Source organism: Odontesthes bonariensis, chromosome 20 (assembly GCF_027942865.1).
Source record: "Odontesthes bonariensis isolate fOdoBon6 chromosome 20, fOdoBon6.hap1, whole genome shotgun sequence".
NCBI lineage: Eukaryota > Metazoa > Chordata > Actinopteri > Atheriniformes > Atherinopsidae > Odontesthes > Odontesthes bonariensis.
The window spans coordinates 12,839,722-12,852,852 of record NC_134525.1 but is presented as its reverse complement, the minus strand read 5'-3'; the positions used below and the strand labels follow the sequence as shown (position 1 = coordinate 12,852,852).

The following is a 13,131-nucleotide window of genomic DNA, read 5'->3' as shown; positions in this document are numbered from 1 at the left end:
TTATTTTAGACAAGAATTATTTTTAAAAAGGGGGGGGGGGTATTAGTTTGATAGCTCAGTAGCTAAAAACATGATAAAATACTAAATGTACACATTTGCAGATCGATAATTTGCATTTTCGTTAGCATGTAATCTCTTAACTCAGTGTAACCTTTGAGTAGCAAAATATTTCTGAGCTGCTGATGTTAACCTTAATACGTATGCATTATCAGCAGTGAATGTTAAAGTACCCTGTATAAAGAGGATAGAAATGACCACCATGATGTCACCAACTGTGTGTTGGTTCCATTTAGTTTTATTCTCATAGCACCCATTTACAGCTAAAGTAATCTCAAGCCCTTTTTGCCCTGGTCCAAAAAAAACACTAACTCATGCTAACATTTGAGTCTCGCGTGAAATGGCGCCACGGTAGACACCGTTTTTTATCAGCTTCAATTTGCCTCATCATAAGTGGGAATACAAGACCTGGGGGTACATGCTATTTTTCATGCAGTTGGGGGGGCTTATCCTCGGTCTTACAGCAAGGTGCTGATATCCGCAGTTCAGTCGAAAGTAGCAACGAGCCTGAATATTTGCAGTGCAATGCTATTTAGCTGCAAATGCTAACATTTGTTGCATACACTAGATCAGACAAACACATGTAAACAGATTTTTTTTTTTCTGATATTCGGTAGTTTTATTTGTAAAATTGGAGGGGAAGATACACGCAGCGAGTGCTGCTCCAATCGGACGCCCATGAACACAGTTTCAACAGCGTCCCAGTCTGGCAGCTCTAAAAGTTCCATGAACTTTGTGGTGCAGGTCAGAGTTGGCAGAAAGAAAAAAAAAATAGTTCAGCCATATTCTTTGTATTTATTATGTCAAATAAACAGCCGAGAAATTTTACCAAAGGGTTACAGTGGGCAGCGTAATTTAGTAGCCACACGTACACGTGTTGTTCATTCTCTCGTACCGTATGTGCTCGTATGTGGCATGTGAGAGGGAGAGGCATTCTTCATTCTCCCCCCCCCACAAATGAATAGAGAATGGAGAATCCCACTTTATATAGGTTTAGGACGAGAGAAAGAGAGGATAGTGTAGGAATTTGTGAATCAACCTGCACTCCTGTTTTTGAGGGGTGGGAGACTCCATTAATCTCAGGGTGTGGTGCGTTAGTTTGTGCGTCGAGGCCACAGGAAGCATGACCCACAGTGAGTGGATCGCTCCACGAGCAAGACATGAAATGACAGGAATTTCCTTTCCGAAAAGAGGCCACGACAGGTCTCTCCTTCCCATTTAGCATTCATCCAACACCCTGTCCTACTGTTCCTTCCTCCTCTCCATCTATAACTCCCTGTAAAAGTTTACAGACCTCTTTCAGGTCAAAGGTCAGCGTGGTGGCCTTTAAGAAACCAGGCTTTTAGCTTGAACATCGCCTCTTTTTCACACCCACTTCCTGCATTTGTTAAAGAAAACTGATCAGGTCGTCTTAAAGCTGAGCTTGCAAATGTTCGGCATGGTTTTTCAGACGCTGTGGTATTTAGTTAAGCACCAGGGAGGAGTAAAGACCCCGCGCTTTTAACACACACACACACACACACACACACATATATAAATATATGTGTCTTTTTGGCAGAGATGTTTGCTCTTAAATATTATTCAAACTGTAAAGGAAATACAGCTCTTTTTTTATGTCCCGAAGTTATAGAGAAACTCTGTAAACACTTTTTCTAGTTTGGAGAAATTATTAAATGTCTTTACTCTGACATTTTATTTTCCTTCAAATGAAATATCGAATGTTTCCAGACTTTAGCTTCATTCTGTAGATTTATTAAATGTTGAAGGGAATGTGCTCTACCTTCGTCATTCCGCCTTCAGCTTTTCTTTTTCTTCACTGACACGCACACACACACTCACACACACACGCACACACACCCCACACTCATGCTTCTTCCTGGCCCACCCCACAACTCTACCAGTGACGAAGAAATGCATTTCCTGGGGTCACACTGTGTCAAAAATGTGCTGTTTAACCCAATTACTCCACAGGAAGGAGGGCAAAGAGGGGAAAGAAATGGTGGAAAGAAATCTACGGAACGCTCACAGAATTTCAGATGATGAAAAAAAAAAAGGAACTTATTACGCTTTTTATTTTTTTCAATACATCAGCACATTATCACAACCCTCCCCAGAAAAGTACTTGTATTTGGGTATTTGCTCGGCCTCATGGGGATAGAAATCTTTAAGAAAGGATTTCATTTGTCCAGTTTTTTCCACATGGCCCAGCTCAGTTTGCCACTGCTGAAAAGTTCCCAGAGCACCTCTACACAAGGAAAACCTGTCACTATGTCTGTGCCCTAAATGTAAATGGGAGACACAAACATCAAACACAATAATGCAAGGCAACAGGTTACTGCCTCCCGTTTTGTTCTCAGGCTTGTTTATGTCAGTTTAAATCGGCCTTTTTGGCGTGCGTTTTGTTCCTGGACGGTGATCCCTGCTGTTACTTGTCCTTGTAAGTTATATTTCTCTCCGGTTTTTCCCCCGATGCGCACAGGAAAGCAGTTCTGGGTGTTTAAGGACACGGTGTTGCAGCCCGGATACCCCAAGGACATCACCCAATTTGGCAACGGCATGCCAGCCCAGTGCATCGAGACCGCTGTGTGGTGGGAAGACGTGGCCAAGACCTACTTCTTTAAAGGGGACAGGTAGGTACCAGTTGAGGAATAACTGCTCCCGTGGTAAAGGTTACACGCTAAACACCGATCCCAAAGAAACGAGGGGTGGCTCAAGACTTCTGTTATGACAGACATTATTTAGTTTGACTCAAATTGGAGAAATCCCTTAAAGGTATCAACATAAACTACCACCTGTTGTCAGTTTCAACCCTAATTTTTCCCGCCTTTATAGACATACAGCATATGACTTGTGTTCCTGTGGCTCATCATTTGTTCCTATTTAGGTACTGGCGCTACAATGAGGAAAGGAGAACCATGGACCCTGGCTATCCAAAGCCCATCACAGTGTGGAGGGGTGTGCCTGAATCGCCACAGGGGGCCTTCGTTGACAAAGCCAACGGTACGATCTGTCCTGCCCAAAGCTCTGATTTGGCAATAACAGCACGATTCATGTGCCAGGCGGCATTGATTTCAGTTGGTCACCGGCGCATGCCGTGTGGGAGGCGAACCAGGGTAGCACTGACTGAAATTTGCGACAGTTTATACACCGACATTGTTTTTCATGCTGCAAACAGAAGACAAGTTTATCTGGAAAATGCCTTTTGTTTGTTTGCAAATTCCTGGAGAAGCAGCGTGTTTCATCATGGGTCCATCCTGCTCAGTGTGCCATAAGACCCAGTTGGAGCAGGACTGTGGAAAGTAGGAAAGACAAGACCACCGCTGGGCCCTCATTCCACTTTCAGCCAACTGCCCCTCGTCAGCGGAGGGGAGGCGGGACATAAATCTCTCAAAGAGTTCACTTATAGGCCAGTCAGCTCATGTGAAGAAGCATGATGCTTCTCCCATTGGATGTAATACCAGGTGGGGGTAGGGAACAGTCTTGGCAGCAGTACAGTTGGAAAAAGCAGAGCAGGTGGTGCTGAATGCTCAGCCCATCTGTGTTGAAGATCTGCTCCCAGATCCGTAGCCGGGCTCATCTCCCGCTGAGGCCAGTTGGAGCAGGCAGCAGTCAGAGCATGAAGGATGGACTGGCATCCAAGAAGGCGACTGGTGTTTGCATTTTTTTTGCTCGTACATGTGTCGGCCTACATTTTTTTTTTTGCCAGCCTGGCTGTTTGCGGAAACAGCGTGTCAAGCGGCACGCTCTTAGCATTGACCCAGATAAGCAGGCGTAATTGTGTATGCTGCCGGAGCCGCCAATAACGTGTGTGAGGCAGCGTGATTTTAGGGGCCCGAGGGCGACCTGGCTCAGACCCACAAAGCTCGGCCCGTCTCGCTTCTCATCCACCCCCCTCTCCACTGCTCCTAATGGTCATCCTTGCTGGTGTTATGTCTGTTGCTTCCTTTCTTCATGTCTCTGGAAGAACCTTTTTTCACCTAAAATCTGTTCAATTTAGGGAGAAAAAAAACAAAGAGTTGCAGAAGCCGCTGCCTGGTTGTCGAGAGAGTGTCAAAAGCGGTCAGAATTCCTCAGCTAATACTCAGTCGAACTCTAAATGAGAAAGGCAGTTATGTGTAGATTGGCTCGCATTTCACTGTTGCACATTTTAACCATGAGAACATGTCAACTTAGCCAAGTTAGCTTTCTTCTTGATTCCAATCTTTCTCTTAAGCTAATATTTTGCCGAAGCTAACTGCCTCCTGGTCTCAGCACATGATGTGCGGTCCAGTTTGACCTTGGTTTGGTGCACCTCCTGAGCCCAGTGGTTGTTGCCACAAGTGAAGTTATGTCCTCATTCTCAGAACTCAAGGTCAAGCCCTGTCTTGCACGTTTTGGCGAAGCACCAGCTTTTGTCAGCCGGCCTCAGCATGCTAGCATGGTTAGCTTTGAAATCTGGGCAGATTAATTAAACATGGAAGAAGTCTTAGCACCAGTTCTGCTATTCTTTCATGCCGTTTGATCGTTTTGTCCCCGTCCGAGATGAATCTTTTAAAAGTTGCTGCTTCACACCCTCCCCAGAAACACCTTCACCTCACGAGCGATTCAGAAGAGCCCCGGCCCTCCTCTTCTGGAGAAGTAGACCATTCTCTTCCCAGAGAAGAGGAAACATAAGCACAGAGGAGGCCGGTGGGGAAAAGAAGAGCCGGGAGGTTTCAGCCACGTCGTTGGGCTGCGTTTTACACAGCGTTTACAGATGAGGCAGTGAGTCGAAGCGTGCAGCAACATTGAGTGTCTGCCCAAAAATCTTTTTTTCAAAGATTTTCACAATATCGCAGGAAAAACAATTGTCATTTTCCGGAGAACATTTCTGTTTTAGTCGCTCCAGTCTCAAGTGAACCCTTGAATTAATGCCGTAAAACCTGTTCATTCTCGTGAAACTTTTCGATTTGAGAGGCAGCTCGTTTCTCAATTACATTTCCTGCTCTGCTGCGGGATTCTAGCTGTGGGGTCTGGCTCCTGCAAGAGTGTGTTTTCGCTTTTATGACTGACACAATTAGTCCTGAGGGACAGCCGGAGACATCTCGGCAGAGCGGAGGAGCTGAAACAGAAACGATGGATCAGCGGCAGCGCTTCAAAATGGTTTGAGCTGTACTGGTTTTGCCATGCTGGCGGGTTTGATTCGAGTTGGATACTTTTTTTTCCCGCTGGAAGGTTAAGCAGCGTTGTTTTCAGATTTTTAATTGGCGTGAAAACGCCCCCCCCCCCCCCCCCCCCCCCTGCCAAACAAAGTCAATAAGTTGATTTCAGAGGCCTCTGAGGTGATTATTCCAAATGACTTGATCGTATTTTGGCCCATTGGTCATCTAGAGCGCATTAAAATGAACAAAAAGGCTCCAGATGTAAGATCAGTAGTGAACTACACGGTAACTAAAACCCTAGCACCAACTGGAGTACAGCGTATCCACTTTCTTCTGCTCCGGTAATTGTTTCACAGATAAAGACGTTACTTCTCATTAAGAATGTTCGAGCGCAAACAAACCATGAATATATGGCGTACGGGTGTGTATGTGTGTGTAACAGTACCATGTGGATTCAGAGCTGTAGTTAGGTTTTTCTTTGGTTTTGACTGTATACACCGGTGTAAATGATTCTTTCACTTACGGATTTTATCTTGTTGAAAGTGTTAACAGTGAGAGAAGTGATAAAAGTGGTTCCATTTGATGAACCACACGCTGTTTGGGGTCTTTAAGGCTAGTGAATGTATTCAAATCTGCTGGCTTGATTGGTTTGACACATGCTCGACTCTTGAGCTTCGAGTGCGTAAAGAGGTGTACTGAGTCCCTTTTTGATTGATCTTCCCTTCTAAGAAAACATTTAGCCGCTGTGAGCTCAGTTTTGTTTCCTGTCTCCTTCCTTCAGGTTTCACCTACTTCTACAAGGGGAAGGAGTACTGGAAGTTTAACAACCAGTTCCTACGAGTGGAGCCGGGCTACCCGCGCTCCATCCTCAAGGACTTTATGGGCTGCGAGCTGGCGCCCATCGACCCCGGTCGTCCGCCGGCCGACGACGGCAACACGGACGTGGTGATGGAGCTGGACAACGAGGCCAACACGGTGAAGGCCATCGCCATCGTGGTCCCGTGCATGCTCACGCTGTGCCTGCTGGTGCTGGTCCTCACTGTGGTGCAGTTCAAGAGGAAGGGCACGCCACGCCACATACTGTACTGCAAACGCTCCATGCAGGAGTGGGTCTGAAACAGCCGAAAGGAGACGAGAGGGCGGGGCGCGGGCGAGAGGAGAGGCTGGCGGGACAGTCGGGACAGTCGGGACAACGGCCCTCGCTTTCACAGGGAGGAGCAGAGCTGATTTTGGACAGCTTTGCTAAAACAAAAAACAAAACAAAAAAACAAACTTGAGGTGTCTGATACCTTCGCTCAGACCTGCAGAAACAGCCAGTGTGACCGTGATCCGTCATGCAAACGGCGATCCCAGAACTTAATGCTGACTCAGCTAGCCCCCAGCCTTTTTAACAAACAGGGGAGCAGAGGGGATATCTGCCGGAAAGGACCTTTGGTTCCAGTCCAACAAAACGGAAAGAAAAAAAAAGAAAACCAAGAGGGTCAGCATCACTTTGTATCTCAGAAACTTGACTTCTTGTCCCCTTCGTCTTTGTTTTGTCTTCTGCCCGTCTGTTTTTAAGCTGAGGGAGGACTTTCAGGGGGACACGCACTCCTCCCACAGGGCACTGCATCGTCATCCGTCATATCAGGTTGTTGGTAAAACAACAGTTTTCTATTTTCTAATCCGAGTGCCCCTCCCTCATCCCTTCTTACCGAAAAAAAACAAAACAAAAACTTGAGCTTCTCACACGACCGATCATCAAAACTCTTGTGTGTTGTTTTTTTTTGTCCGTTTTTTTCTTTTTTTTAATTTTTTCTATTTGTGATTTTAAAAGAACTGAATTCATTTGATAGAGGAAGGGTCCTCACTGTTCCCTTTAAGACGCCCGTGAGACAAAACCAAACCAAATGACGCCCGTTTCTCTCCAAAGAGGGTCCGATTTTCTTTTTCTTCGGTTCATTCTCCTCCCCCCTCTCTGGACCCTTGCAGCGGTGAGTCGGGGAGCTCTGACTGTTGTGGCAGTCTGTTTGCGATACAGGGGCCAAAATGATTCTGCAATATTTTAAATCGCCTTAATTAGAAATCATACTACTTGTGTTTGATTTTGCTTGTTTCTGGTGTTTTTTAGTTTTTTCCTATTTTTCTCTTTGTATACTGCTTTTTTTGTTGTTTTTTTTGTTTGTTTTTATATATATATATATATATAGATAGATATACATATATATATATCTATATATATATATAGATATATATATATATAAGAAGCTAAATAAGTGCTTCTTGTGATTGGTATTTTCTGGATTTTATTACGTTACCCCGGAATCCTCAGCACTGGCTTGCTGAGTCATTCTGGACAGAATATACAGTAGGATGATCAGCTTGTAATGAGAATAATGTATTGTACTGTTGGAAGGGTCTGGAGGTAAAGCCACTATTTTTTTGTGTGTTAAGATATTTGTTACTGTTCCTTTTTGTTACTTCCAAAGGACAGAAAAGCAGGCTAATGAGCGCCTGATTGTCTGGTCATTGGCCCATATTTGCCTCAGTTTGCAGACGGCGTTCACCCAGAATGCTTCCGTGTCCTCACCAACGAAGCGAGAAACGGCGAGTCAAGCTCAGTGCCTGTGTCAACGTGCATGCAAGCGTTTACCGTACACCCGCCCGGTTTTGCTCAACATGGCTTTGGATGATGAATAAGGAGGAGTTTTTCTCTTAAAAATACTGTTATTGCATTTATTCTTTGTACCTTTTAAGCGTGCCCCAACCTTCCTCCTCCCAGGTACAGTTAAATCGAAAAGAAAAAGTGGTACATTTGTGAATTTATTGGGAAAACCCGATGGATGATTTCAAAGCTAAATTGGCCTCGACGAACCACTAGGAAACGTGCAGTGTCCTCGCTGTTGTGGCTAGCAGTGTTTGAACGTGTGTTTGTTTTCATGATCACAAACTGTTTTTGTTTTTTTTTTCTTTCTTTCCTGTTTTTTTTCTCTGGGTCAAAACAGATTGGACGTCTCACAATGGCTTCTTTGTGTAAGACTCTGGGACAACTGAAAAAAACATGTCCCGACTGAATGAATAAACTGATCAATATATGATGAAGAGCTGTCTCCAAACTCTGCTCGTCCTTTCACTTTTGTCGAGGAATCATTTTGGTGTGCAGGTTGGACAAAGAGCATCACCCGTTGTTCGATAGCGTTTGGGTTGCGGAGCTGTTTGGTTGCAGCTGACGGGAGTTTGGATGGAAGCTGCAACGAAAGGGAGAATAACTGAGGATACTAAGAAAAAAAAGAAAAGAGCACCAGTAATGATAGGAGATCCGTCTACTTTTCTAATGTTAGATTTGTAATCAGCACCTGAACTTTGAGCAAAGTGAACCCTGATAGGGTGGATCAGGGTTAGGGCTCTCCTAATGATAATGATACTTTTCATTCATTCATTTTGGCCTAAAATTGAAATCTCTGATTTTTTTTTTCCCCACTAAAACTTTCCATTTTCATATATCTTGTTTCGGTCATTTCTTTAAAACAACACTCAACAATATAATTCATAAAAGCAATGTGATCATAACCCAAAGGGATTAATGATTTCACTAAATTTTCTTTTGGGATCAAAGTGCGCAAGCCAAGAAAGTATGCTGTTAAAAAAAAAAGAAGAAAAACGTCCCGATTTCGACTGACCTAATTTCGAAACTTTCAAAATATACCCAATAAAATGAACATAAGTCTGACTGTGACTGTGACACACAGCATCTTCAAACTCACTTTGAAACATTAACAAAAGTCACACTTAAACATAAATTTAATAATTCATTTACCAATTGGATGCAACTATCAATCTTCGAATTCTTACCTAATGGCGTTGTTCAGTCTGTGTCCAAAGCCCAGGAGGTTGGAAGCAGGGGGACAGCAACAGCTTCCCGACTCTCTCCCCTGGGCTTCGACTCTCTCCCCTGCCTCACTGCCCACTAGACGACGGCACTTCCAGAGGCTTCCTCTGGTTTCAGTGGACTTAAAAATGGGTGTAAGGGAATGGTTAGGGGGTGCATGGAGACCAGGTGTGCAGTCTCTGTCCCAGCCTGCCCCTCGGAACACAAACTCAGTGGGGTACTCAACACTGTTTCACCCCAGCTCTCCAGACGCTTTCTCCTCCTGTAGACGGTTTTATGATCATAAACATTAGTTAGACCGCTAACTAACTCACAAACTTTTTCCTCCTCTCTACCATGGTGTGTCTCTGTAGGCAATAAATGCAAGAGGGAGGGTGGAGCCTCAACTAAGGGACCCCTGGGGGAGTGTCAGCGAGTGGAAGTGAAAGAGAGAATCCACTTTCATGGAAAAAATTCCTCCTAATAAATTGAAATGAATCGATAAAACTGATTTATTACCCAGCCGTACTTGATGTGATTTTTCCAAGAAGATTCGATCCACATTAAGGCGGAAGGAAGCAGTTTTTGCAAATAAAGTTTTGGCCAGCAAAGATTAAAGTGGCATAATTCACCAGGTGTTTTTGCGGTAAACAAACTCACCCCCAGATATTCCCAGAATTTCTGAAGAGGAGCTTTCTTCATTTTCCTCATGCGGATGTCCACCACAGTTGTTTTTTTTCTCCAAACAACTTCTTCGTCTACTGAACTACATCCAGTGGCAACCTATACTGCCACCCTCTGGTGAGACTGTACAGCCTGATTTATTTGCTTTAAAACAGGAAATGTAATTACAGTACGTCTCCTTCACATTTTCTTTTTTACAGCTCAAAAAAAAAAAATAATAATCCCTACAGATTGGCAAATCCTGTGAATGTAGACCCAACCGTGCATATTAATGATGTCTTTCTATGAAAGACTAGATCGGTGTCCCCTGCATCCTCCCTCACAGTGCACACGGTAAATAAGGGCATCGACTTGAACAACAGTGTTCTTTAAACCCCCGAGATTCAATTCACCGGACAAACGAAAAGCATTTGATTCGGGGAAATGTCTTTGTCTGGACTCTGAGAGTTCATTGGCTCTCTGCTGTATTTTTGGATGGCATGATGAAAAATCCCTGCTTCAGATGTACGATCCCAGAGGTGCAGTGCTGGCGCTTTCTGGGTTTATTCTAGCTTTGCTGGGACACATTTGACATACAGTAAATAACAACAAAGTTGGTGAGGTCAAGCCAGTTTACTGACTGCGGTCACAGACTCCCGTCTGTTTGTGTACGTGTGTGTGAGATGAAATTGCTCTCTTAGGGATAACACTTTGTTGGTTCTCATCACAGGACTGTTCAGTGATAAAATTGCCTCTCTGCTTTCAGACAACAGCATTATGGGCCTCGCTGTGTTTAGATTGGTGCTTTTTCTTTTACCAAAGGCTCTTTTTTCTCACTGTTCCCCTTCCCTCTCTGTTAGTAGACACTTAAAGTGGGTGTCCATGTGCCTTTTAGAGTTCTGGCTTACATGTCCCTGGGTTGCGTTTACTGTTTACTGTCGTTGGACAGCAACATGAGCAATTTAGTCACATAAAAATACTCTCTGCACTCTTTCTTTTAGTCCTCGTGCAACAGAATATTGCTCAGTAGGTGTTTCGCAGTTAGAGACCTCATTGTTTTGCCTTAGTTTGTCTCAGTTTTTGTCTGGTTTCAAATATATAAATCTCCTTCAACATCTCGGTTGAGGGAATGCTTTTTAGCAGAACGTGTCTGCTGTGATGTCTGCGTCTCTATGTGTTCGTGTTTGTTTTTGCAAGCATGTCAACCTACCAAATGGGCCTGGACAAAACCCTGTGGACCCGGCAGCCTCTTCTGCGCCCGTCGGGCCAAAACATTGGTGCTAAACTGACCGACACTGGCCAGGGCTCTTTTTTTTTTTTTCCACAGCGCTGCTATTTTTGTCAGCGCGCCTCCTCCTCTTCCTGCTGTCATTGGCTCGAAACTTGAATGATTAAAACAGGAGCAGAAGTCATACATTTTCATTTAACCCAAGTCCGTTCAGTCCGCTACTTAATGGCCCTTCATACAGTAGGTTAAGGACCACACGCTATATTGTAGTGGTGGTTATTACTGCAGCACTTTGAAGCATATATATGGAGCTTGTTGAAAGTCACAGGAGGTCAACCTGTTTGCCTTGGCTAGATGAAAATGGCTCAAACTTATTATGGAGACACAGATGGAGGTCAGTGGTTACTTACTTGGGCTGTTTTGCAGCAGGGAGGCCTGCAAATCACCTCGACCCAGAAGTATTATTAACTTCCAGCAGTTTTTCTTGCCACTTCCCCTTTTTTGCTTATCAAGTAAGTCTGGTGACATTTAATGTGTACACTTAACATTCCCTTAACTTCACCATCGAATGTGCTGGGAGGCACAGCGCTCCCGTCAAATGTTGAATCTATAGCACAGAAGCTGTGCACCTAGGTTTAATGTCGGTGCAAAGAAGAAGAGATCACAGAAAAAAGGTGTTATTAACCACCCAGACAAATGTGAATGATTAAAGGAAATGCTCAAATCAAGTTAGAAAGAAACCACCAAAGACTGAGCAGGATTCTCTGCTATGAGACGCTGAGAGTATGTCCACTGATAGTCCCGACTGACAGCTTTCACACAAGCTCAGATTCACCATCATAGCTGGGAAAACTCACCTGATCTCATTTCAGCCGAACCAAACGCCATTAATGTGAAAATGCAAACGCAAGCTCTAGATATTAGATATTTTCATCACTTTTTCCAACTGTGGGCTAAAATAAATAAATAAGTCCACAGGGCAACCCTACACTCATTAGCAGGCATGTCCTGCAGATACAGCACCAGATGTTGGCAGGAGGGAGAGATGAAAACTGGACAGAAAGAAAGCCATTTGGCCATTTTCAGCATTCATGACTGTTTACACATCAATCGCAGTCGTCTTCAATCAAAGTTTCAGAAGCAATCCGATGTAAAACGCTCAATGTACAGGCAGATATCAGTTATCTTTGGCTCTCCAACAATGTATCTCTTTACAAAATCAATACACTGAGCTTTAGAGTAGTAATTTGAGTTCGATGAGTTTAACTCTCAAACATCCAGTACAAACTCCTCAACTTGGCACTTTGCAAAATCATTTATAGAATATGACACAAGCACTGTTCAATCTGACACAGTACTGCTTACGTTTTGTTTTGTGTGAAACTTCACTAAGCCCCCCCCCCCCCTCACATGCCATCACATTTCATCATGAGACAGAAACACTTACAGAAAAGCAAACCAGAGTTCCATCGAAGTTGTGAGGAATATTTTGGTTTGATGAGCTAGCAGGTAAATCATGCCAGCAATCAACAGTTTCCGTGCAGAGATGTATGAAATCTTACCGCCATTGTTTTCTGTAGATAATTCTGCCCCTGCTTTCACTGTAATCTGCACGCCACCTTCTGTCAAGGCTTGACAGACATAACAGTAGAAAGGGAAGGGTGGTGGGGCCTTGTCTGATCATGTTATGTTTATCTCCCCCATTTTTAAAAAGATATCTTTTATTTTCCACTCAATGTCTCTCTATATTGTTCTTTCGTTGATGTCTGTCTATGGAAACATCGTTCTGTCAATCAATAAATACATTTGAAAACATGTTAGCATGCATCCTTGTTTTGTTCCCGCCAGTGTTCATGCATGCTCATGATCCATGCTGCCACGCCCTGCTGGAATATAGTCAAGCTTGCCGAGTTTTAACTCAACAGGTTGGCAGGAGAAATTTTTTTTAACTTCCCTCTACATGTGTTTGAATAGAAACCAGCCTTACGTGAGAAATGAAAACCTTTTTTTCCCCCAGTATTTTATATTCACATTTTGATCATATATCAGCCTTTCATGCTAGTCCTCCCACAGACCCTCCATTCAGAGATTCTCTACCACTCCTTCAAAGAGGTGCGGGGCACTGTGGTGAGCTTCCTTTTTTTTTGTGATGAAATAGAATAGTTACTGTATGGACTGTGACAGATGAAAGTCATCTTCAAAACTCCTTCAGGTCA

The 13,131-nt window shown here is 43.8% G+C and overlaps 1 protein-coding gene across 2 annotated transcripts in view; it reads left to right on the top strand.

Annotated features, from left to right (window-relative positions):
* Window positions 1-12,730, top strand: part of mmp16a (matrix metallopeptidase 16a (membrane-inserted)) — a 77,536-nt gene extending 64,806 nt beyond the window's left edge. For both annotated transcript variants that reach the window (XM_075452094.1, XM_075452093.1), the window contains 3 exons: window positions 2,537-2,687; window positions 2,942-3,057; window positions 5,959-12,730. In XM_075452094.1, coding sequence (XP_075308209.1) covers window positions 2,537-2,687; window positions 2,942-3,057; window positions 5,959-6,293 — 602 coding nt within the window. In that variant the 3' untranslated portion in view covers window positions 6,294-12,730. The remainder of the gene's footprint in view (window positions 1-2,536; window positions 2,688-2,941; window positions 3,058-5,958) is intronic.
* Window positions 12,731-13,131: the final 401 nt, after the last annotated feature.